This window comes from Littorina saxatilis, linkage group LG3 (assembly GCF_037325665.1).
Source record: "Littorina saxatilis isolate snail1 linkage group LG3, US_GU_Lsax_2.0, whole genome shotgun sequence".
In the NCBI taxonomy this organism is placed as follows: Eukaryota; Metazoa; Mollusca; class Gastropoda; order Littorinimorpha; family Littorinidae; genus Littorina; species Littorina saxatilis.
The window spans coordinates 3,988,647-4,010,268 of record NC_090247.1 but is presented as its reverse complement, the minus strand read 5'-3'; the positions used below and the strand labels follow the sequence as shown (position 1 = coordinate 4,010,268).

The window sequence follows — 21,622 nt, the reverse complement described above, 5'->3', positions numbered from 1 at the left end:
CTGGGTGTGTCTGGGTTGTGAAAGTGAAGCTCTGCTGGGTGTGTCTGGGTTGTGAAAGTGAAGCTCTGCTGGGTGTGTCTGGGTTGTGAAAGAGTGAATACTCTTGCTTTTAGTGAGGCAAACTTTCCACATGTTTCAGACACACCCCTCACCAGTGACTGGCCTAACCAGATGCTCTGCAGTAGAACCTGTAACCTTTCAGTTTCACACCATCCTATCTTTTTTTCTTTTATTTCAGCATCACACAGAAGGCGTCATCTCCGTCACATTCCGGACACCCGAGGAGGCAGATGCTTGCATTGCGGCGTTAAACGGACGCTGGTTTGCTGCCAAGCGAATAAGCGCTGAGACTTACGACGGCAAAACCGAGTACGATGTCAACGAAACGGATGCAGAAAGAGAAGAACGACTTCGTGGCTGGGAGACGTTTCTGGAATCAGATGCAGACGGAAAAAAAATATCCCAAAACAGTAACGACTCTGGTGAGAAGAGCCGCCCAGAGGGTGACAATAACAGTTCAGTTTCACCAGGGGGAACCACAAGAAGTGGCGATGCAAGTGTTGCGGACTCAACTGGAGTCGCTGGGGCGGCGGGTGCAAGTAGTGAATTGGCTGAGAGCGAGAACATGAACACCAGTGATACCGAAGCTGCTGTTTCTGCACCTTCAACGCAAGATTCGGAAGGAGGGGCGGCAAACTGATCTTGATCTATGATTTGTGGAGGAATTGTAGTGTTTTCACTTGAGTGTTAGCCGAGATGGAGGACTTAACAGTGGTGGTAGAGAAGCTGTTGTGTCAGGACCTTGTTCGCAACATTATGGAGGAGGAGCTGTCAACTGATTTTGATGTATAATTTGTGGAGGAATTGCACTGAAAGGAAGCCGAGGTTTCGGCAATTCTGTCGCAAGAGTTTGAAGGGCGACATACGAATTCATTTTGATGTTATAAAATGCAGAGAGACGGTACTTGTTTCCAGTGGCAGTTGACGGGCGCAATGGTCTAGTGCTGTTGCCGGGCGCAATGGTCTAGTGCTGAATGCCGGGCGCAATGGTCTAGTGCTGAATGCCGGGCGCAATGGTCTAGTGCTGAATGCCGGGCGCAATGGTCTAGTGCTGAATGCCGGGCGCAATGGTCTAGTGCTGAATGCCGGGCGCAATGGTCAAGTGCTGAATGCCGGGCGCAATGGTCTAGTGCTGAATGCCGGGCGCAATGGTCTAGTGCTGATTGCCGGGCGCAATGGTCTAGTGCTGAATGCCGGGCGCAATGGTCTAGTGCTGAATGCCGGGCGCAATGGTCTAGTGCTGAATGCCGGGCGCAATGGTCTAGTGCTGAATGCCGGTCTCCCATGCGGAGGGTTGAGTGTTCAAATCCTGGCCGGCCACGCCAGGTGGGTTTATGGTGGAGTTTTTTCCGATCTCCCAGGTCAACTTATGTGCCGACCTGCTAGTGCCTTATCCCCCTTCGTGTTTACACGCAAGCACAAGACCAAGTGTGCACGGAAAAAATACTGTAACCCATGCCAGAGTTTGGTGGGTAATTATGGAAACACACAAAAAAGCATAGCAAGTATCCTAAAATCGGCGTCTGGCTGCCTAAATGGCAGGGTAAAAACGGAAATACACGTAAAAAGCCACTCATGCAAAAGACACACATGTGATGTATGTGAGAGTTTGAGCCCATGAACGGAGGAGTGGAAAGAAGAGGTGGAACCCCCGTTTGAAGACCCCACAAAATCTGATCATCTTAGGTCTTACATGTGTGGGAGTCTTAAAATCGAGGTTTAAATTAGACATTATAAACAGAACACACGAAAACTAAGGTCCCAAAGGGGCATTTCAGGGGGGGGGGGGGGGTGTGGTTCTGCTACAGCGGTTTTGTGAGACACAGACTTTACCCGCTATTACGAGTTAGTCATGTGACAGAGAGTTTTCTTGCACACGAGACTGTAGATGTCTCACGACGGCGTAGCCGAAGTGAGACAGCAGCAGAGTGTGCAAGAAAACTCTCTGTCACACGACTAACTCGTAATAGCGATTATGTCTCACAGCATAGGCATAGAAAGACAGAAATGAGTTTTGGGGGACGAAATAACAGGCACAAAACAAGACTGAAAAACACAATTGCCCTTTTACACATAGGGCCTACCCTTCACACGCATGCGCGCAGAATATAGATTCAATGCGTTTCGTGTCTTTTCTGGTTGAATGCATTCAACAAAGTATCAACCAACGTTTCTGAATCTTTCAATGAAAAAAGATAAACTTATTTTGAACCAAACAGCACATACCAACGAAAGCTAAACACACAAACACACACGCGCACTAACACAGATTGAATGCAAAGCGCGAACGAACACGGAGGATTTTTGTAGGTCAGGTCGTGGGAAAGTCCACCCGAAATGTTCCACAGGGGAACTGGTTGTGTTTGTATTGTTTATTTTCTCACAGTGATGTTGATGGTTTTTACAGTGCCGTTTTGAAAGAATATTTTCCGAATTTGGGGCACACTTTTGACTTTTGGTTCGTTTATCTCGTCGAAGTAACATTCGAGTGTTTCTAAATCAAAACCTTCCAACACCGCTGGTGCAGATTAGACCTGCCTGACTGCGTGCGTGTTAGAGCTGAAGACGAAGCCTCAATCGCCAAAGCGTCACCTATCTGTAGGTCCTGAGCATCGGATGTACATTGATACGTGGTGAGATCCCCACGGAACTGTCTATGCAACTTTTCCTAGTCACAGGTGTAAGGTTCGATCTTTTCTTTGAAATTTTGTCCTCTGAGTACGTAGCAAAGCGTTTCGCCATTTTCGGTTTTCGTTGCAGACGACGATAGTGAAAGTAGTACCTATTGTTTTGTTTTGACCTTTCGTATTCAGGGTTCTTAATTGAAGCTTGGTAAAGGGACCGTGTCGTGTAAGTGGAAAGTTGACGAAGCTTTTGAAAACAGAAATTGAATGAAGAAGAAAATGTGGCTTTCAGTTATATACAGGAGAACGGGGTTGGTGTTATTCTTTTTCTGTCAAACACGAAGTACACAGATAAAACGTGATTGACTGACCAAGGCCTGTTGGCACTCTATTCAGAATGCACAACAAAATGTAACAACACTTTGATACCCATTTTTCTACGTTCGTGATCACTTGAAATGAATACTGAAAACATAAGTGTTTAAGGTAGTGACTGAATGTATGTGAAGGTAACAATTTTCAGAAATAAATGCATAATCAAAATAATTGATTTCGGCATCAAAGCGTGTAACATACAATCTTGCACACGTTTGATTTAGTAGTGGCAAAGAAGGAATGCGTGTGACATATTAGCACCCCCCGCGGGTTAGGGGGAAAAATTTACCCGATGCTCCCCAGCATGTCGTAAGAGGCGACTAACGGATTCTGTTTCTCTTTTTACCCTTGTTAAGTGTTTCTTGTATAGAATATAGTCAATTTTTGTAAAGATTTTAGTCAAGCAGTATGTAAGAAATGTTAAGTCCTTTGTACTGGAAACTTGCATTCTCCCAGTAAGGTAATAAATTGTACTACGTTGCAAGCCCCTGGAGCAAATTTTTGATTAGTGCTTTTGTGAACAAGAAACAATTGACAAGTGGCTCTATCCCATCTCCCCCCTTTCCCCGTCGCTATATAACCTTCGTGGTTGAAAACGACGTTAAACACCAAATAAAGAAAGAAAGAAAGTGTGACATAAGCGTATACGACATGTTATTAGAGATTGGGATTTGAATAGCAGCTTTAGGGAAGGTAAGATTTCTCCACCTTTGTCACAAGATTCAGAAGGAGGAGCTGACAGCTGATCATGATCTGTGAATGTTCGAGACGTTGCATTTGTACTGAGTGATTACATGTATAACTCAAGAAATGTAAATTTTGCATGGTGCTTGATTTTGATTTCCGATGTATTAATTGTTGAGAAGATGCCATGTCTTACCATGACCACGAATTGCAAGTTTGACGAGATATTGAATGTTGAGACTGAAATTGATGAAAGAATTGTGAAGGAGATGCGTTTAAAGTGTGCAAGTATGACCTAGTATGACAGGTTTCGTAAGATACTGAAACGGACTTTGATGCAGAAAGTGCACAGGAGATGTATTTGTACTGTGTAACTGTGAGTGAGAATAGAGACATTGACAGAAGTAATGTGTTCATGTTGGTGTCACAACTGACATTGAAAGTATACATTTTGGTGAATATCATTATGTTTTAACTCATTGTCTCCCAGGTATGGAAATATCCATACCCACTCATATCTGACCAGGTACGGATATAATCATATACCCGTACACACAGTCACTACATTGCATCTGCTCTCATTCGGCACATATCCTCATTCTGCTTCAGTCGCTTCCTGTAACGTCGATCTAACGCCTGCATTCCAGCGTGTTGATACACAGTTGCTACACCGTTACTACAATTCTGAGTGACCTGCTGCAGCACAGCTGGTCTGGGCTAAAAGAAACTTGGTTAACATTGGTGGGGTACAAAGTGTTAATGCTGATTTTCTCAATCTCGGGATCAAAAGAAGTGTAACTAAACTTGATGTGGACTTTCTGCAGAAGGAAAGTCATCCTCCAGTTTCATGTTTTTCAAGAGTTTGTCACGCGCAACACAACTTTCGCTGAGCAGCTATTTGTGCAGTTAGTTACTTATATCAGCTTGATGGCATATTCTGTGCTTGCAGAAGATATTGCAAAAGAATGAAAGTCAGTTTTCACATGTATTTTTGTCAGGATATTTTTGGCATGATCAAATTTCAGTTAACACAACCTTCTCTAAATGTCTCAATTGTAAATTTGGCAAAGAAGTGACTTTTGTGCACAGTCTGATGATAACAAATTTGTTTTTGATTTACCTGAGTAATCAGTCGCACAGGTAATTTTTCTTTAAAGGTTAGTTGTTGAGTTTTTAGTACCTTGAATAGATGAATGATCTATTCGACCACATTTGCTTCTTTTATGAGGCTTACTGGATGTATTGTTAAGTAATAAGATCATTTCTTTAACCACTCTGTGTTGATGTTTGTACGCATGTGTAGGTGTGGTTGTGTGTGTGCGCAAGCAAATAGGTGAGTTTGTGTGTGTGTGAGTGTGTACACATATTTCAGTGAGGGTAAGCATGTTAATCTGTGTGTGTGTGTGTGAGTGTGTACACATATTTCAGTGAGGGTAAGCATGTTAATCTGTGTGTGAGTGTGAGAGCAGTATACAGACCCTCTGCTCTCACCATTCTTATTTGTTGTCATAGCGCTACACTTGAAACCTGAGCAGTAATTAACATAATTATAATCCCGCAGTGGGGCACTGCGGTTATGAAATTAAAGGCCCCTCCTGTTTTTGGAACCGCAGGAGCTTTCTAGTTTGCTGTTAGGTAGATGTCAATATAACACTTACCTCGACAGTACTATTCTTGCACATTATCTATTATAGGCCGAAAAAATTGGACAAAACGCTGAGTGGGTACAATTATCTCCCATAACCATGCGCCACCGTGGATCCCAAGCACTGTCCGAGTGCTTCCCCCTTACAGGATGTAGGTGGCGCGTCCTCTTTCTTTTTTCGCGCGTGTCAGACCGGCTGTGTTTCTGCTACGCTCCCGGATTATTTTGGACTAAGAGGCTCCTTTTCTGTGTGGACTATCACCTGTTGGATTATTGTGTGTTATTCCACTTCTGGCTTGAGGCTACGTTGTGTTTCCTTCAACTTGTGCCTCCGTTTTTGTGTGGCGGACTCGGCGTGCCTCCCGTCCTACTTCGTGGTGACCGGTCGTCTGCTTCTCGTTTCGCCGCATTCACTTGAGTATTGACCTAAATTTTCTTTGAATTTTGTTAATTCTCGGTCTTTAAGGGTACGTACAGGGCGAGGTAGGATGTCTCGTCCTGTTTTGGGCTCTGGTTCTACGGAACCAGAGTCTGCCGGGGGCAACCCTTCTCCGGGCGCCCAGCGTCATGTTTTACGCACGGAGAAGGGGATCTTTCGGCGCTCCGACTCTCCCTCCCCAAACGCTTTGCGTTTGCGGCGAGGGAGGGCGGAGAAAGCCTGTTTGAGCAAGCTCAATGCGAGCTTGCTCAAACAGGCTGGGCTTGAGCCTGGGACTTCGGGCGGGGCTGCGCCGTCGAAGGTTCGGGGAAGTTCGAGGGGAAAGAAAAAGCTTCTTTCTCCTTCTCCTTCAGTGGAACAGGCTTCCCCCCCTTCGACGCCGTTGTCCGGCCCTCAGTCTCAGGCTTCAGCTCCTCCCGGTTTCGAGCCTGGGGGGAAGGTTTCCTTCTCCCCCCTGGCTCGAATCCGGGGGCAGGTCGATTCCCAACCCTCTTTGGGGGTTGGTGAATCCGATCTAGGGGCTACTGGAGAGACTCAGGTTTTGACAGCCAACGGCCATACCACGTTGAAAACACCGGTTCTCGTCCGACCACCGAAGTTAAGCAACGTCGGGCCCGGTTAGTACTTGGATGGGTGACCGCCTGGGAACACCGGGTGCAGTTGGCATTAAAATCTTTCTTTTTCCGGTGCCTCTCCTGTGCCCTCCTCGGTTTCCACCGCTGTGGAAGCCAGGAGGGACACGGGTCCTCCTCTGAACTCCCTCGCTGGGTCGTCTGCTGCTGTTTTGACAGTAGTTTCGGCCTCCTGGGGGGGGAGATCGGAGGAGATGACGGGGTCTCTGAATTCCCTCCCCGCTGGGGTTGGGATGCGAATTGACCCCGTTCAGGGCGGTCCTGTGGGGGCAGGGGTTTCAGGCTTCGTGCCTACGACCACTGCTACTACGGTTCCCTCTGACGTCCGTGTGACTGGTGGCTGTCCCTCTTGAAACGCTCCGGCCGACTAGTTACTGGACGTGGAGGTGTTCGACAGAACGTGGTACTTCTGTCGAATGGTCAGGGCGACGGGAACATTGTTTCTGTTGCTCAGACCGACACCTCCGACCGGACCGTCTTGACCCCACGCCATTCCTTAGCGTCTGGTGTTCGGGTGACGGATGGTCCGGACCAAGGGTCCGGAACGTTCCAGGCTTACGGGTCGGGATCGAACCGGACCCACGGGTCCCGACTGGACTTGACCTCCGGGTTTGGTCCGGACGGGACCCATGGTACGGGACCGTACCGGACCTTAGGGTCCGGTGCGGGACAGTACCTCTGGCCCTTGCCGGACCCCCCGGACCTACGGGTCCGGATGGTACGGTACGGGACCAGTGTTTCGGTCGGGACCGGACCACCCGACCACCTCTGTTGGTCTGGGTGGTCTGGCACCGAACCGGAACACACCGGACCTACGGGTCCGGAGGGTACGGTACCGGACCAGTGGTCCGGTCGGGACCGGACCACTCGACCACCTCTGTTGGTCCGGGTGGTCTGGCACCGAACCGGACCATGCCGGACCTACGGGTCCGGATGGTACGGTATGTCCACGTCCGGACCGAGCCACCCGAACACTTCTGTGGGTACGGATGGTTCGGTACCGAACGGGACCTCCGGATGGTACGGGACCGGACCGAATCTACGGGTTCGGATGGTCCGGTACCGGACCACCCGACCACCTCTGTTGGTCCGGATGGTCTGTCACCGAACCGGACCATACCGGACCACCGGACCTACGGGTCCGGATGGTACGGTAGGTCCACGTCCGGACCGAACACTTCAGTGGGTACGGATGGTTCGGTGCCGTACGGGACCTCCGGATGGTATGGGACAGGACCGGAACACCGGACCACCCTACCGGATCGGTCCGGACCACCCGACCACCTCTGTTGGTCCGGATGGTCTGGCACCGAACCGGACCTACGGGTCCGGATGGTACGGTATGTCCACGTCCGGACCGAGCCACCCGAACACTTCTGTGGGTACGGGTGGTTCGGTGCCGAACGGGACCTCCGGATGGTGCGGGACCGGACCGGACCACCTCTGTTGGTCCGGATGGTCTGGCACCGAACCGGACCATACCGGACTTACGGGTGGTTCGGTACCGAACGGGACCTCCGGATGGTACGGGACCGGACCGGAACACCGGACCGGAACACCGGACCACCCTACCGGACCGGTCCGGACCACCCGACCACCTCTGTTGGTCCGGATGGTCTGGCACCGAACCGGACCTACGGGTCCGGATGGTACGGTACGTACGTCCACGCCCGGACCGAACCACCCGAACACTTCTGTGCGTACGGATGGTTCGGTGCCGAACAGGACCTCCGGATGGTACCGGACCTACGGGTCCGGATGGTCCGGTGCGGGACCACCCGACCACCTCTGTTGGTCTGGATGGTCTGGCACCGAACCGGACCATACCGGACCACCGGACCTACGGGTCCGGATGGTACGGTATGTCCACGTCCGGACCTAACCACCCGAACACTTCGTTGGGTACGATGGTTCGGTGCTGAACGGGACCTCCGGATGGTACGGCACCGGACCGGACCACCCTACCGGACCGGATCGGCACCCCCGACCGGACCGGACCATTTCTTTTCTGATCAGACCCCATGGGTTCCTGTTCAGTCTATAAATGGCGGGGGTTCGTTGGCTGGGCTGACCCAACAGTCGCAGGGTTGTTGTTTTTCTCCCCCTTCGGCTGCTGGAGACGTTTCGTCTTTGGGGCAGGGGTCTTCGCGGCCTCTTGCTTCTGTGGGCGTTTCTTCACAGCCTGCTTCATCGCTTTCGGCTCTTCCCCCTCAAGCTCCCTACACTCCTGCTTTTGAGGAGTTGTCGGGAAGTGAAGAGGAGAGTGAGTCGGAGGACGATAGGGAGGAGGATCAGGGTCGCCCTGAGGTTAACACTGAACCTCTACCCTTGCCGGTTTCTGATGGAACTTCCGAAGCTATGCTTCGTACTTTCCAACAGTACATGACAGACATCACGCGGCGTCTTGACGTCACGGATGCCTCTCTTAAGCGTCTGTCGTCTAGTGTTGACACACAGGATGTGGACCCGGGGTCTGAGGACGAGAGGCAGGAGGCTCGTCCTCGCACAGCTAGAAGGACGTTTGAACAGTTTCAGGACGTCCTTCCCTGAGACGCCCTCTCGTCCTTTGAGTCCGCTTCGGCCCGGGCGCGGGAGGCTCACGCCGCGTCTGCCGGCGGCTCGTTTTATGAACGATCCGGCCGCCGGCAATTCGCGTTCCACCCTAGTCTAAGTGCCACGGTGGAAGCGGCAGCACATCGCCTGAGGAGTACAGATTCACGTGCAAACGCGACCTATGTTCCTCGGGAGGACGCGGGTTCAGTGCCATGCTTTCCTTTGGGAGGCGCACCTCCACTGTTTCCTCGTGTCCAATCTGTTTCGTCCCTCCCTTTTCCCTTTGACTCTCGAACTCTCCCTTTCCAGACTTCGAGTGTTTAGGGTGGGGCTGACGGTGATGTGTTCGTTGGGGAGGTGCCTTCGGTCAAGAAGGTGGAACTGAGCTCTGCTTCGTTCCACAATCTTGAGGCCACCGTTTCGTCCACAGTCGAGGCCCAATCACAGGCCTTGACATGGATGAGCACGCTGTCCACACTGTTGGACCCTCCCAATCGGGCAGAGTCCGATTCCACTCGGGTCCTTGACACGGTTCGAGTGGATCGGGCTTTGCATGCCGTGCGATCGTGCGTGACGTCTGCGGCAGAATTGGCCATTGGAACACGGGTCCACTTTATTGGCCCTGTTCCGTGATCATTTTCTGCCTACTTCTATAGTGCCTCCGGATATGAGGAAGAGTCTGAGGAACACGTTTCCTCAGCCTTCTTCCCTCTTTCATCCGGACACTGTTCGTTCTGTGGTGGAGTCCACACGCCAGAGGAACACTGATTCTCTGATGGTTGGCCTCGCTGCTTCGGCGACGGCGGCGGGGAGTAAGAGAAGTGCTACAGTCACCTCCAGCTCCCAGCCTCAGAAGAAGAAGAAGAAGCCAGTTTCACTGCCTCCTTCTTCCTCCTCTTAGGCGCCTGTTGCGTTCCCAAGCAAGACGAAGGGTGCTCAGACAGGTAAGGGGAAGCAGCACCACCAGGGGGGGTGGTCGCAAGCCTGCGCCTGCCCGCCAGCAGAATTTTCAGTGAGTCCCGGCCCTACGTTGACGCCCCCTCAAGTTGCCCCTCTTTCGTCCGGCGGTTCCCTTTTTTCGGGCCCGCGGCATGTGGGGCAGACTGGTCTCCAACCAGTTTTTCTTGAGGGTGGTGTGGTCGGGGTTTTCTCTACCGCTGTCGTCACAACCTCCATTGTCCGCTCTACCTTGGACGTTCCCCCCTCCTCGAGAGCCTGCCAGATGGCAGGCTCTTCAGGACGAGGTGAACTCGTTGGTCGAGAAGAAGGCGGTCTACCCCCTTTCTCAGCCTTCTCTGGGGTTCTGCTCCCGCCTGTTCACCGTCCCCAAAAAGGACGGCCGGTTCAGGCCGGTGTTGGACCTCTCCACCTTGAACTTGTACCTTCACAGGTGCAAGTTCAAGATGGAAACCCCTTCGTCGGTCCGGTTGGCCATCCGGCCAAACGATTGGGCCATGTCTGGGACCTCCAGGATGCTTACTTCCACATCCTGGTGGCCCCGGGGTACCGACATCTGCTCCGGTTCGTTTGGGAGGGCACGGTGTTCGAGTTTCGGGCCCTCCCATTCGGCCTGTCCTTGGCCCCTCTGATTTTCAACGGGGACAACAACACCACATGCTTAGCTTACCTTCGCCACCAGGGGGGCACCAATTCTCGGTCCCTCTCCCTGTTGGCGGAGGAGATTCTGCTCTGGTGCCAGACCAATCAGGTCCGGATGTCAGTCCAGTTCGTTCCGGGGAAACTGAACGCCCTGGCCGACATTCTCAGTCGGGGCGATCAGGTTCTCTCCACAGAATGGACCATCGCTCACAACGTTCTACAGCGTCTGTGGGCAAGGTGGGACCGTCCTCTGATCGATCTGTTCGTAACTCGATTCAGCGCTCGGCTTCCCAGGTACGTCAGCCCCTTTCGAGACATGAATGCGTTCCACTTGGACGCATTCACTCTCTTGTGGAGGCTCCTCGATGCTTACGCCTATCCCCCGACATCTCTGATTCCGAGGGTGCTGGCAAAATATCTGCAGGAACGACCAAGACTGATTTTGGTCGCGCCTTACTGGCCAACAGCTCCGTGGTTTCCAGATCTTCGCGGTCTCACCCACGTAGACCCTCTACCTCTGGATCTGGACGGGGGAGGTCTGCTCCAGCCTCGATCATGCCTCCCTCATCCACGTCCAGAGAGTCTGTGCTTGACCGCATGGCTCTTGTGCGCTCCAAACTGCTTGCACTAGGATTGCACAAGAGTTCAGTAGAGTTTTCCTTGAACGCTAAGAGGCGATCAACTAATCAGCTCTACGACTTACGCTGGAGAGCTTGGGCCACCTTCGCCTTGTCCAAGGGGATAAAGCCGCTTTATCCCTCAACACAGGACTTGGCCAACTTCCTGGTGGAAGTGTATCAAAAGAAGAGTCTTTCTTCTAAGACTCTTCTTGGATACAGATCTGCCATCGCTTCCACGATTGCGGCCGCTACTGGTCGCAGAACTGAACACTTGATCAGGTCCTCCCTCATCGCTAATGTCCTTTCGGGTATTAGCAATGCAGCGGTGTCTAAACCTCTGGTTTCATTTCCCAAGGGGGATGTCTTTCTGGTCCTCAAACTCCTGCGTAGCAATGAGTTTGAACCCCTGGCAGGCATCAGTATCAAGTTGCTGATTTTTAAGACTAATTGTTCCTCATCGCTTTAGCCACTTGCCGTAGACTCAGTGGTATTCAAGCTTTGAGTGGCCTGGACTTTGACATTGAGTTCACCACACAGCAGTGGTTGCTAGCATGGTCACGTCAGTCTAAGGTATGTTTCTTGGGTATATTTTCTTTTACGGTAGTACTGTTCGAAAATTGCCTGGGTATCTTAATCCTTGGATTTAAGTGATTTTGATTAAGGAGTTTAATACTCTACATATCACCCTCACACCACTCTGGTATTCTGTGCAAGAATAGTACTGTCGAGGTAAGTGTTATATTGACTGTAAGGCTTCTTTTTAAGCCTACTGTCTATATGATACTTACCGAGACAGTACTATTAGAGTTTCCCTCCCGCCTCCCCTCTTGATATGTTATGGGCTTTTTGAGGGTCTGCAGCTCATAAAGAAAGAGGACGCGCCACCTACATCCTGTAAGGGGGAAGCACTCGGACAGTGCTTGGGATCCACGGTGGCGCATGGTTATGGGAGATAATTGTACCCACTCAGCGTTTTGTCCAATTTTTTCGGCCTATAATAGATAATGTGCAAGAATAGTACTGTCTCGGTAAGTATCATATAGACAGTAGGCTTAAAAAGAAGCCTTACATTTTGGTTCCTCTTTCCTGTCATGCTCTCTTTTTCTTCATGAATTCTTTTCTTTTTTCTGCCTTCTTGCTCATTCACCTGTATTTTTTCCAAAAATCTCTTCTCTTGCCGCTTGTCTCGCGATTCATGTATAGTTTAATCTGTTAGTGTTCTGATGTAAGTCCAGCAGTAGATAGGTTAAGCCTATTTTAACATACTGGAAACTGGTAATCTTCCAGTAGGTATTAATTTAGTTTTACTAAAGCCTGCTGGGACACAAGTAATGGGTTAGTGCATTTGTAAACAGGAATCGCTTGACAAGTGGCCCCCTTCATCCCCCCCTTCCTCGTCCTGATATGGCTCTGCGTAGTCGGCTGGACGTTAAGCAACAAATAAACAAACATAATTATAATTATTTGATTGCTGTCTTCTGCTTTTAAACATACATGTACACACAGCCTGAGAACAGTATAATTTAGCACACATGCACACACACACACACATGAACGCATTCGCTTACTTCACCAAGTGTCACAATAGTGCACAGATTTCCCCGACCCCTCTCTGTGCAGAGGAGGAAATACCATGATATTCCCACAGTGGAAGGGAGAATGAAAGGAACAAGGTCGCTCACTGTCACATGGTTGTTAACAAGGTCGCTCACTGTCACATGGTTGTTAACAAGGTACAATGTATAATACTGATCATTCAAGGGGGTTTCTGCAAGAGGATTTCAACACACAGTCACAGAGATGCATGCATGGCCAAGGTTCCCAAACCAACAGTTGTAAAGGAAAATAGGCTGATATACAGAACGTTGGATTTAAAAGACATTTATGTACAGGCAAAAAACACGAACAAAATAGATATTTGTCGCATATAAAACAGTACAGAAAAGGTATTCAGAGGATTGTTTTTGATGAATAAAAGGAATGTTTACGTACATGTACTTCAGGTGTATTTATTTATTTTTCTTTCTGATTACAGTTTGTCAATGTGCATGCTTTGTTTGCCAGTGTTTACTTTCAAGACTTAGAATATTAAAGTCGAAGATGGGTGATTGTTTCACTTTGCGTATTAAGTTAACAATCTTTAGTCAACCTTTTTTAATTTACTTTATTGTACTGTTGTGATCAGTAGCTATATATTACTGCACTAAACAGCCAGTCGCCACAATGTCATCACGAAGCATTCACTTTGAGTACATGTCATGCATGCAGTGCGCACCATGTCTTGGCAAGAATGTACAAGATCATTCAGTATTGCCACAGGAGTTTGTATCAAAGTGCCTGGCCAAGACTGGTCGATCAAAGTACAGTCCAATCAGCATGCCTTCAGCGACCCGTCGCGATATAACCTTGAACGGTTGAAAACGACGTTAAACACCAAATAAAGAAAGAAAGAAAGAAAGCCTTCAGCGACCACCTGGAGGGCCAGACTGACCAAAAGTGGTCGTTTAAAGTGCTGTTCATACGGCAGACTTTCTACCAAGCCTCTCCCAACTTTCAAGCGATTTTAGTCAGCATCAAGTCTAAACAATTAAGTAGATGTGCAACGCCAAGGCACTGCATACCCCAGCGAAAGACAAACCTCTCTCTCTCTCTCTCTCTCTCTCTCTCTCTCTCTCTCTCTCTCTCTCTCTCTCTCTCTCTCTCTCTCTCTCTCTCTCTCTCTCTCTCTCTCAAACACACACACACACACACACCCACACACACACACATACCCCAAGTTACACACGTACACACATACACACTCACTCACACGCACTCGCTCACTCTCTCACACACACTTCATACACACAAAACACACCGGGCCCCCATACGCACATATAAACAAACACACATACACACACATACACTTACGCACACGTACTAACACACACCCACCCACCCACTCTCTCTCTCTCTCTCTCTCTCTCTCTCTCTCTCTCTCTCTCTCTCTCTCTCTCTCTCTCTCTCTCTTGTTATGGGCCGGAGGCCTAACAAATAAAATTTCCGACTTCCGACCTCTCTCTCTCTCTCTCTCTCTCTCTCTCTCTCTCTCTCTCTCTTTTTCTCTCTTATACAAACAGACACACACCCATACAAACAGACACACACACACACACATGTACATAGGCACGCATGTACGCACGCACACACCCGCAGACACACGCACACACACACACACACACACACTCACACATTGACTCACACAAATCTCATACACACAAAACACACACTCATACGCACATACACGGTTGGGCTAGTGGTAAGGCGTCCGCCCCGTGATCGGGAGGTCGTGGGTTAGAACCCAGGCCGGATCATACCAAAGACTTTAAAATTGGCAATCTAGTGGCTGCTCCGCCTGGCGTCTGGCATTATGGGGTTAGTACAAGACCGATCTTCATCAAAGACATCTATCGAAAAAATGAAAACAAGTCTGGGGATATCATCCCCATGAACTCTCATGTAAAGTTTCATGAAGATCGGTCTTGTAGTTTACTCTGAATCGCTCTTCACACACACACACACGTACACACACACACAGACACACATACACCACGACCTTCGTCTCGATTCCCCCTCTATGTTAAAACATTCAGTCAAAACTTGACTAAATGTAAACAAGTCGCGTAAGGCGAAAATACAACATTTAGTCAAGTAGCTGTCGAACTCACAGAATGAAACTGAACGCAATGCAACGCAGCAAGACCGTATACTCGTAGCATCGTCAGTCCACCGCTCATGGCAAAGGCAGTGAAATTGACAAGAAGAGCGGGGTAGTAGTTGCGCTAAGAAGGATAGCACGCTTTTCTGTACCTCTCTTCGTTTTAACTTTCTGAGCGTGTTTTCAATCCAAACATATCATATCTATATGTTTTTGGAATCAGGAACCGACAAGGAATAAGAGGAAAGTGTTTTTAAATTGATTTCGAAAATTTAATTTTGATAATAATTTTTATATATTTAATTTTCAGAGCTTGTTTTTAATTAAAATATAACATATTTATATGTTTTTGGAATCAGCAAATGATGGAGAATAAGATGAACGTAAATTTGGATAGTTTTATAAAAAAAATTTTTTTTTTACAATTTTCCGATTTTTAATGACCAAAGTCATTAATTAAATTTTAAGCCACCAAGCTGAAATGCAATGCCGAAGTCCGGGCTTTGTCGAACATTACTTGACCAAAATTTCAACCAATTTGGTTAAAAAATGAGGGCGTGACAGTGCCGCCTCAACTTTCACGAAAAGCCGGATATGACGTCATCAAAGACATTTATCAAAAAAATGAAAAAAGCGTATGGGGATATCATACCCAGGAACTGTCATGTCAAATTTCATAAAGATCGGTCCAGTAGTTTGGTCTGAATCGCTCTACACGCACGCACGCACACACACACACACACACACACACACATACACCACGACCCTCGTCTCGATTCCCCCCTCTATGTTAAAACATTTAGTCATAACTTGACTAAATGTAAAAACAAACACAGGAGAAACGACAGGGAAGGTCCAGTAAACTAATACGTACGAAAGTCAGAGTTTTCAATTGCTGTGTGCGTCTTTGTTTCTTGACCAGTACTCTTGATTTTGGTACCGCTGTGTTCCTAAGACTCTGCACTTTCCTTTATTTGTCAACTGACAAATGTCCTTTAAAACCGCATGCACGGTAACATCTTAAACAAAGACAGTTAATATTTCCGTGAAGCTACTACCGCTCGGCTTTACAGATGTATATTTGAGAGTATTGGTCAAGAAACAAAGCAGCATGATGCAACTGAAAACTGTGACTTTCGTATCTTATGGTTTACTTTACCCCTGATTTCTGTCTTGTCAAATCTTCAAAAGAAACTCGGGCATTAGGCCGCCCATGAATGCTTCCATGTTTTCATACAATAATAGCGCTCAAAATGAGTAACAGCATTGTGTCAGAATGTTCACAGCTTGTCTTTACTTGCGCTTTGCACTCGATCGGCTCAAAGAATGTCCCCCAGTGAACGAGATACAAATGTTTTTACTAAGGTCATAAATACGGTACGTGTTTTTCGTGAGAACAAAAGTATTGTTTCATTGTCAGCAAACAATGTGTAATAATAGTCCATGGTTCACTGCAGTCTACACGAGTAACCCTATATTCTCTTGCTGACAGTCACTTCTACACAACGACACACAAGACATTGTATTTTTTGTCTGCCAAAATCTAAAATGCAATGGGAGAACAGCAATTAACTGATCCTGCACTGTTATTTAGAAGCTTTTTACAAGATCAGCAGACATCACGAGAAGTTAATGATTGGTTCCCAGTCCACTTTTAAGAACATGCAGGCTATACTTTGTCTGATGTATAAACAGCAAGGGGTGGATTTGGGAGATGCTGTGTTAAATTCGAAAACTAGCGTTCTGTGTACCTGGAAGGGGTGGGGGAAGGGAGGGGGAGTTTAATTGCCCGAGAATGACCTGGTTGTTGGAGGGGTGGGGTGGGGTGGGGCGGGGTGAGCGGGGGGTACAGCCACGAACTATGGAGGTGTGTGTGTGTGTGTGTGTGTGTGTGTGTGAAAGCCGGGGGGGGGGGGGGGGTAGAGACAACGAGACAGGGAGGTCACATGGCATCAATTAAAGCATGCAAGACAATAACTGTCACGAGTTAACTTTTGACAAAGTAATTTGCTCTTTCTCTCTTACACACACACACACACACACACAGGCACACCCCCCTCCCACCCCACCCCTCCCCCCCACACACACACACCCCCACACACACCCCCACACACACACAGGCACACACACCAGACACACACTCACGTGAGTCCGAGTCAATACTCTGCCCCATAATTAGCCACCCTGTCACGGTATTTAAACCGAACGCAAGAAGCCATACCCCAGAACTCACAGTCGAACTGTCTCGACTGAGTCTTCTTCTTTGTCATTCAAGAAGACCACCACTGCTGACCAGTGGCATTAGTCTCGTGGACAGCAAGCAGGACTGGACTCAACCATGGGGAGTCTTCAGCTGGCGGTCATCTTTGGCTGTCTCAGTGTGGTGTGCGCAACGTCGGTGAGTCAATGTTCTTGTGTTCTTTTTTACATTTAGTCAAGTTTTGACTAAATGTTTTAACATAGAGGGGGAATCGAGACGAGGGTCGTGGTGTATGTGTGTGTGTGTGTGTATGTTGTGTGTGTGTGTGTGTGTGTGTGTGTGTGTGTGTGTGTGTGTGTGTGTCTGTGCGTGTGTGTGTGTAGAGCGATTTAGACCAAACTACTGGACCGATCTTTATGAAATGTTACATGAGAGTTCCTGGGAATGATATCCCCGGACATTTTTTTCTTTTCGATAAATACCTTTGATGACGTCATATCCGGCTTTTTTTTTTTTATAAAAGTTGAGGCGGCACTGTCGCAGTCACACCCTCATTTTTCAATCAAATTGATTGAAATTTTGGCCAAGCAATCTTCGACGAAGGCCGGACTTCGGTATTGCATTAATGCAATACCGAAGTCCGGCCTTCGTCGAAGATTGCTTGGCCAAAATTTCAATCAATTTGATTGAAAAATGAGGGTGTGACTGTGACAGTGCCGCCTCAACTTTTATAAAAAAAAAAGCCGGATATGACGTCATCAAAGGTATTTATCGAAAAGAAAAAAATGTCCGGGGATATCATTTCCAGGAACTCTCATGTAAAATTTCATAAAGATCGGTCCAGTAGTTTGGTCTAAATCGCTCTACACACACACACGCACAGACACACACACAGACACACACACACACACAGACACACACACACACACACACACACACACACACACACACACACACACACACACACACACACACACTTTGGTCATTGAAGATCTGAAAATTGTAAAAAAAATATTTTTTTTATATAATGATCCAAATTTACGTTCATCTTATTCTTCATCATTTTCTGATTCCAAAAACATATAAATATGTTATATTTGGACAAGCTCTGAAAATTAGAAATATAAAAATTATGATCAAAATTAAATTTTCGAAATCAATTAAAAACAATTTCATCGTGTTCCTTGTCGGTTCCTGATTCCAAAAACATATAGATATGATATGTTTGGATTAAAAAAACGCTCAGAAAGTTAAAACGAAGAGAGGTACAGAAAAGCGTGCTATCCTTCTCAGCGCAACTACTACCCCGCTCTTCTTGTCAATTTCACTGCCTTTGCCACGAGCGGTGGACTGACGATGCTACGAGTATACGGTCTTGCTGAAAAATTGCATTGCGTTCAGTTTCATTCTATGAGTTCGACAGCTTGACTAAATGTTGTATTTTCGCCTTACGCGACTTGTTTTTTTTTGTTTTTTTTAAATTGCAGCATGGTCAATAGAAAATGTAGTCGGTGTGACAACTGATTCCGGCTATAGCACTGGGTCGAAACAAGCACGTTGCAGTTAGTCGTGTTTGCAGCGCACTTTCGCGATATTGCAAGAATAAGGTAACAAATTGTTTGGGCTATGTGTACATTAATTACTAAGGCGCTGGTCGACCTCATTATTACACACGCGGGCCAAACGTGGCAACAAAGCACGATGTTTCAACATGTTCTTGTTTTTCTCGCTCTGTAATCAAAACTGACCCCTGATTTGCACATGAGCACCCAAAATATTGCCTGTTAAGACCTTTTGCTTGAACAGAAGTTCATAGAAATCCGTTGCTTTAGTACTGTACCGGTTTTTCCCCCAAAAAAACCACCTCCCGATTCCGTTCGTACGCCTTAATTTAGCTCATACAAAAAAAAATGCACGCACTAACACACACACACAGACACACACACACACGCTCACGAACACTCACACACACAGACACACAGACACACACACACATATACACACCGTGGGACACACACACGCACAAACACACACACACACACACATACACACACACACACACACACACACACACACACACACGTACACTCACCACCATCACCACCACCACCACCACCGTTTTCATTCCTGGTCTATCAGAAAGCATATCGTCAAAACTTGAGTATGTGTAAAAAGAAAGAAAGTAAAAGACAAGAAAACTTCCTTACACAATAATACATAATCATAATTTCCTCTTGCCTTCCAGATGGCTCGTTTGGAACCCGATCTCAAGACGTACCCAAGCTTTCACCATGACGATCTGGAACCCAGTACGGGCGACGAATTTGATGATGACGGTTGGGCCATCCCCGCCGGCGAAGACCTCGACGAGTACAGCACTGATTATCCCGAAGACTATGACTACAGTACCGAAGAGCCTGAAAACGACGACTACAGTACCGAAGAGCCTGAAAGCTACGACTACAGTACCGAAGAGCCTGAAAGCTACGACTACAGTACCGAAGAGCCTGAAAGCTACGAATCCACCACTGAAGTTTCGGAAAGTTTCAACTCCATGGATGAAGACCACGACAGCCGCGTGTTCGGGATGGACAAGAACACGGTGAAAGAGGACGGCGAGGGGGAAATGGACGAAGGTGACCTTGGCATTGACTCTGTCGTAGACGGGCGAAGGAACAGGACGGAGGCGATGCTGCAGCTCATCAACGAAACCTACGTCCTGATGCAGGACCTGCCCCCGCCAGACGTGGACAACTCCACCTGTCACTGGAAGAACCGGACCGCCTTCGTCAAGAAGTTCGCCTTCAGAGTGATGGCTATCATAGAGACAAGAGGTTCTCACAAGCATTGGGATCCATCTCATCACCACAAACACCACCGAGGTCCTTCACATCACAGGTCTCGCGGACCAAACAAGGAGTTTCCCCTGCCCCACCTGCTGCCTTCATCCCCGACAGACGGCAGGATCCCCGCTCAAATGTCCGCTGGGGTGCCTGACAGAAGACCTCGTCCACTTCCGTCTGCAGAGTCTGAAGGTTTTATGGGTAACAACGGTGGTGGAAGAGGGATGGGACCGACGCCTGGCAAGCCGCCTTCGTCTTCTTCCACGGGAAATGCCATGATCGGCCAAGTTATGGGCAGCATATTTGGCAAAAAAAACCCAACAACGTCAAACCAGAAACCGGCAGGAGGCAGATGGGGCGGCTGGCGAAACATGGAAAAGGAGCAGAAACAGGGAGGGGGGCCAGGCAAAGGTAGCGGTGGCCAATGGAAAGCGGGGGAGACACAGCCAGCAGAGGGAGGCAAACAGGGAGGGCCCGGACAACGCTGGGGAGGAAAAGGAGCGGGAGGAGGTTGGGGAGGCAATCGAGGAGGAGGAGGAGAAGGTGAAGGAGGAGGAGGAAGAGGAGGAGGAGAAGGAGGTAGAGGAGGAAGAGGAGGAGGAGGAAGAGGAGGAGGAAGAGGAGGAGGAAGAGGAGGAGGAGAAGGAGGAGAAGGAGAAGGAGGAGCCCTGGGACCTCATGTCAACCACAGCCGTCAACCAGGCGCCGGAACCCAAACGGACAACAACACGGGAAGCAGCAACAGCATGAGTTTCCCAAACCCGTTCCGCCGTCCCCAAAGCCCTTCTAGCAGCATGGGCATGGGCCTCGGCGGCGGCAGTGGAGCTCCGAGTCCACCGGGTAGCCCTGGCGCTGGAATGGGTGGAGCTAATTTAGGAAATGCGCTTTTGGGCTTGATGGAGAATCTAGGTAAAGTTGGTAAAGGCGCTGGTGCTGGCACTGGTAGTGCCAATATCATGTCTCTGCTCAGCCTCTTGAACCGTCGGCGTTAACTCGCAAGCTGCGGAAGGCAACAATTAAGCATATATACATATACAGAATATATTCTTCAACGTTGCCCCGATGCACCATCTGGCACACATGTCAATATGGTACTTTGTTCTTTTCTTTTTTTTAACTTTACCGACCCACTGACTGTCACGTATGAACTTGGCATAGTATGTCTCAACTGTACGGCGCTGGTTGGCAAACTTCGTGACTCAGTATATCTCTTCCAGCGTTGTTTTTAACTCATCCGTTTAGAAGAGCAACAACGATTGTAACTTCAATCTTTACCGATGCACTAAAATAACAAAAGTCAAAGTAGTAGACGTGCACCTCGGCCTCAAACTTAACGACGACTTAGCCGACAAAAATCATCAAGGGGTAAATAATCATTGGAGTTGATTTTTGTTTTAAGCTGACGGCAGCAGTGTTGAAGACAGCCGGGTGGTTTTTTTTCTCAAGAAAGCTCAGCTAAGGTTGAGGACACAACAGGTACCCACGTTTCTCCAGTTACACCATCTAGGAGTATAACAATACAACCCGCTATTTTGCATTAAGATCATCAGATGTGGTACGATCAAGTGGCAGTAGAAACGCTAACAAAGCAGTTGCTTTCGAAACGATTTTTTTTCTTCTTTTCTATTCTTTCATTTTTCGCGAAAAGAAA

The 21,622-nt window shown here is 48.2% G+C and overlaps 2 protein-coding genes and 1 non-coding gene across 3 annotated transcripts in view; all 3 read left to right on the top strand.

Moving 5' to 3' along the window:
• Positions 1–5,016, top strand: part of LOC138961448 (17S U2 SnRNP complex component HTATSF1-like) — a 29,412-nt gene extending 24,396 nt beyond the window's left edge. The window contains exon 8 of the mRNA XM_070333098.1: positions 239–5,016. Within this exon, the coding sequence (XP_070189199.1) occupies positions 239–700 (462 nt within the window). The 3' untranslated portion in view covers positions 701–5,016. The remainder of the gene's footprint in view (positions 1–238) is intronic.
• Positions 5,017–6,374: 1,358 nt separating this feature from the next.
• LOC138963340 (5S ribosomal RNA) lies at positions 6,375–6,493 on the top strand. Its single transcript, XR_011454805.1, has one exon. It is a non-coding gene; the product is annotated as a 5S ribosomal RNA (ribosomal RNA).
• Positions 6,494–17,144: 10,651 nt separating this feature from the next.
• The window catches only part of LOC138961447 (uncharacterized), a 4,496-nt gene continuing 18 nt past the window's right edge, over positions 17,145–21,622 (top strand). Inside the window, exons 1-2 of the mRNA XM_070333097.1 lie at positions 17,145–17,326; positions 19,374–21,622. The exon at positions 19,374–21,622 is cut by the window's right edge and continues 18 nt beyond it. Coding sequence (XP_070189198.1) covers positions 17,267–17,326; positions 19,374–20,963 — 1,650 coding nt within the window. The 5' untranslated portion in view covers positions 17,145–17,266 and the 3' untranslated portion in view covers positions 20,964–21,622. The remainder of the gene's footprint in view (positions 17,327–19,373) is intronic.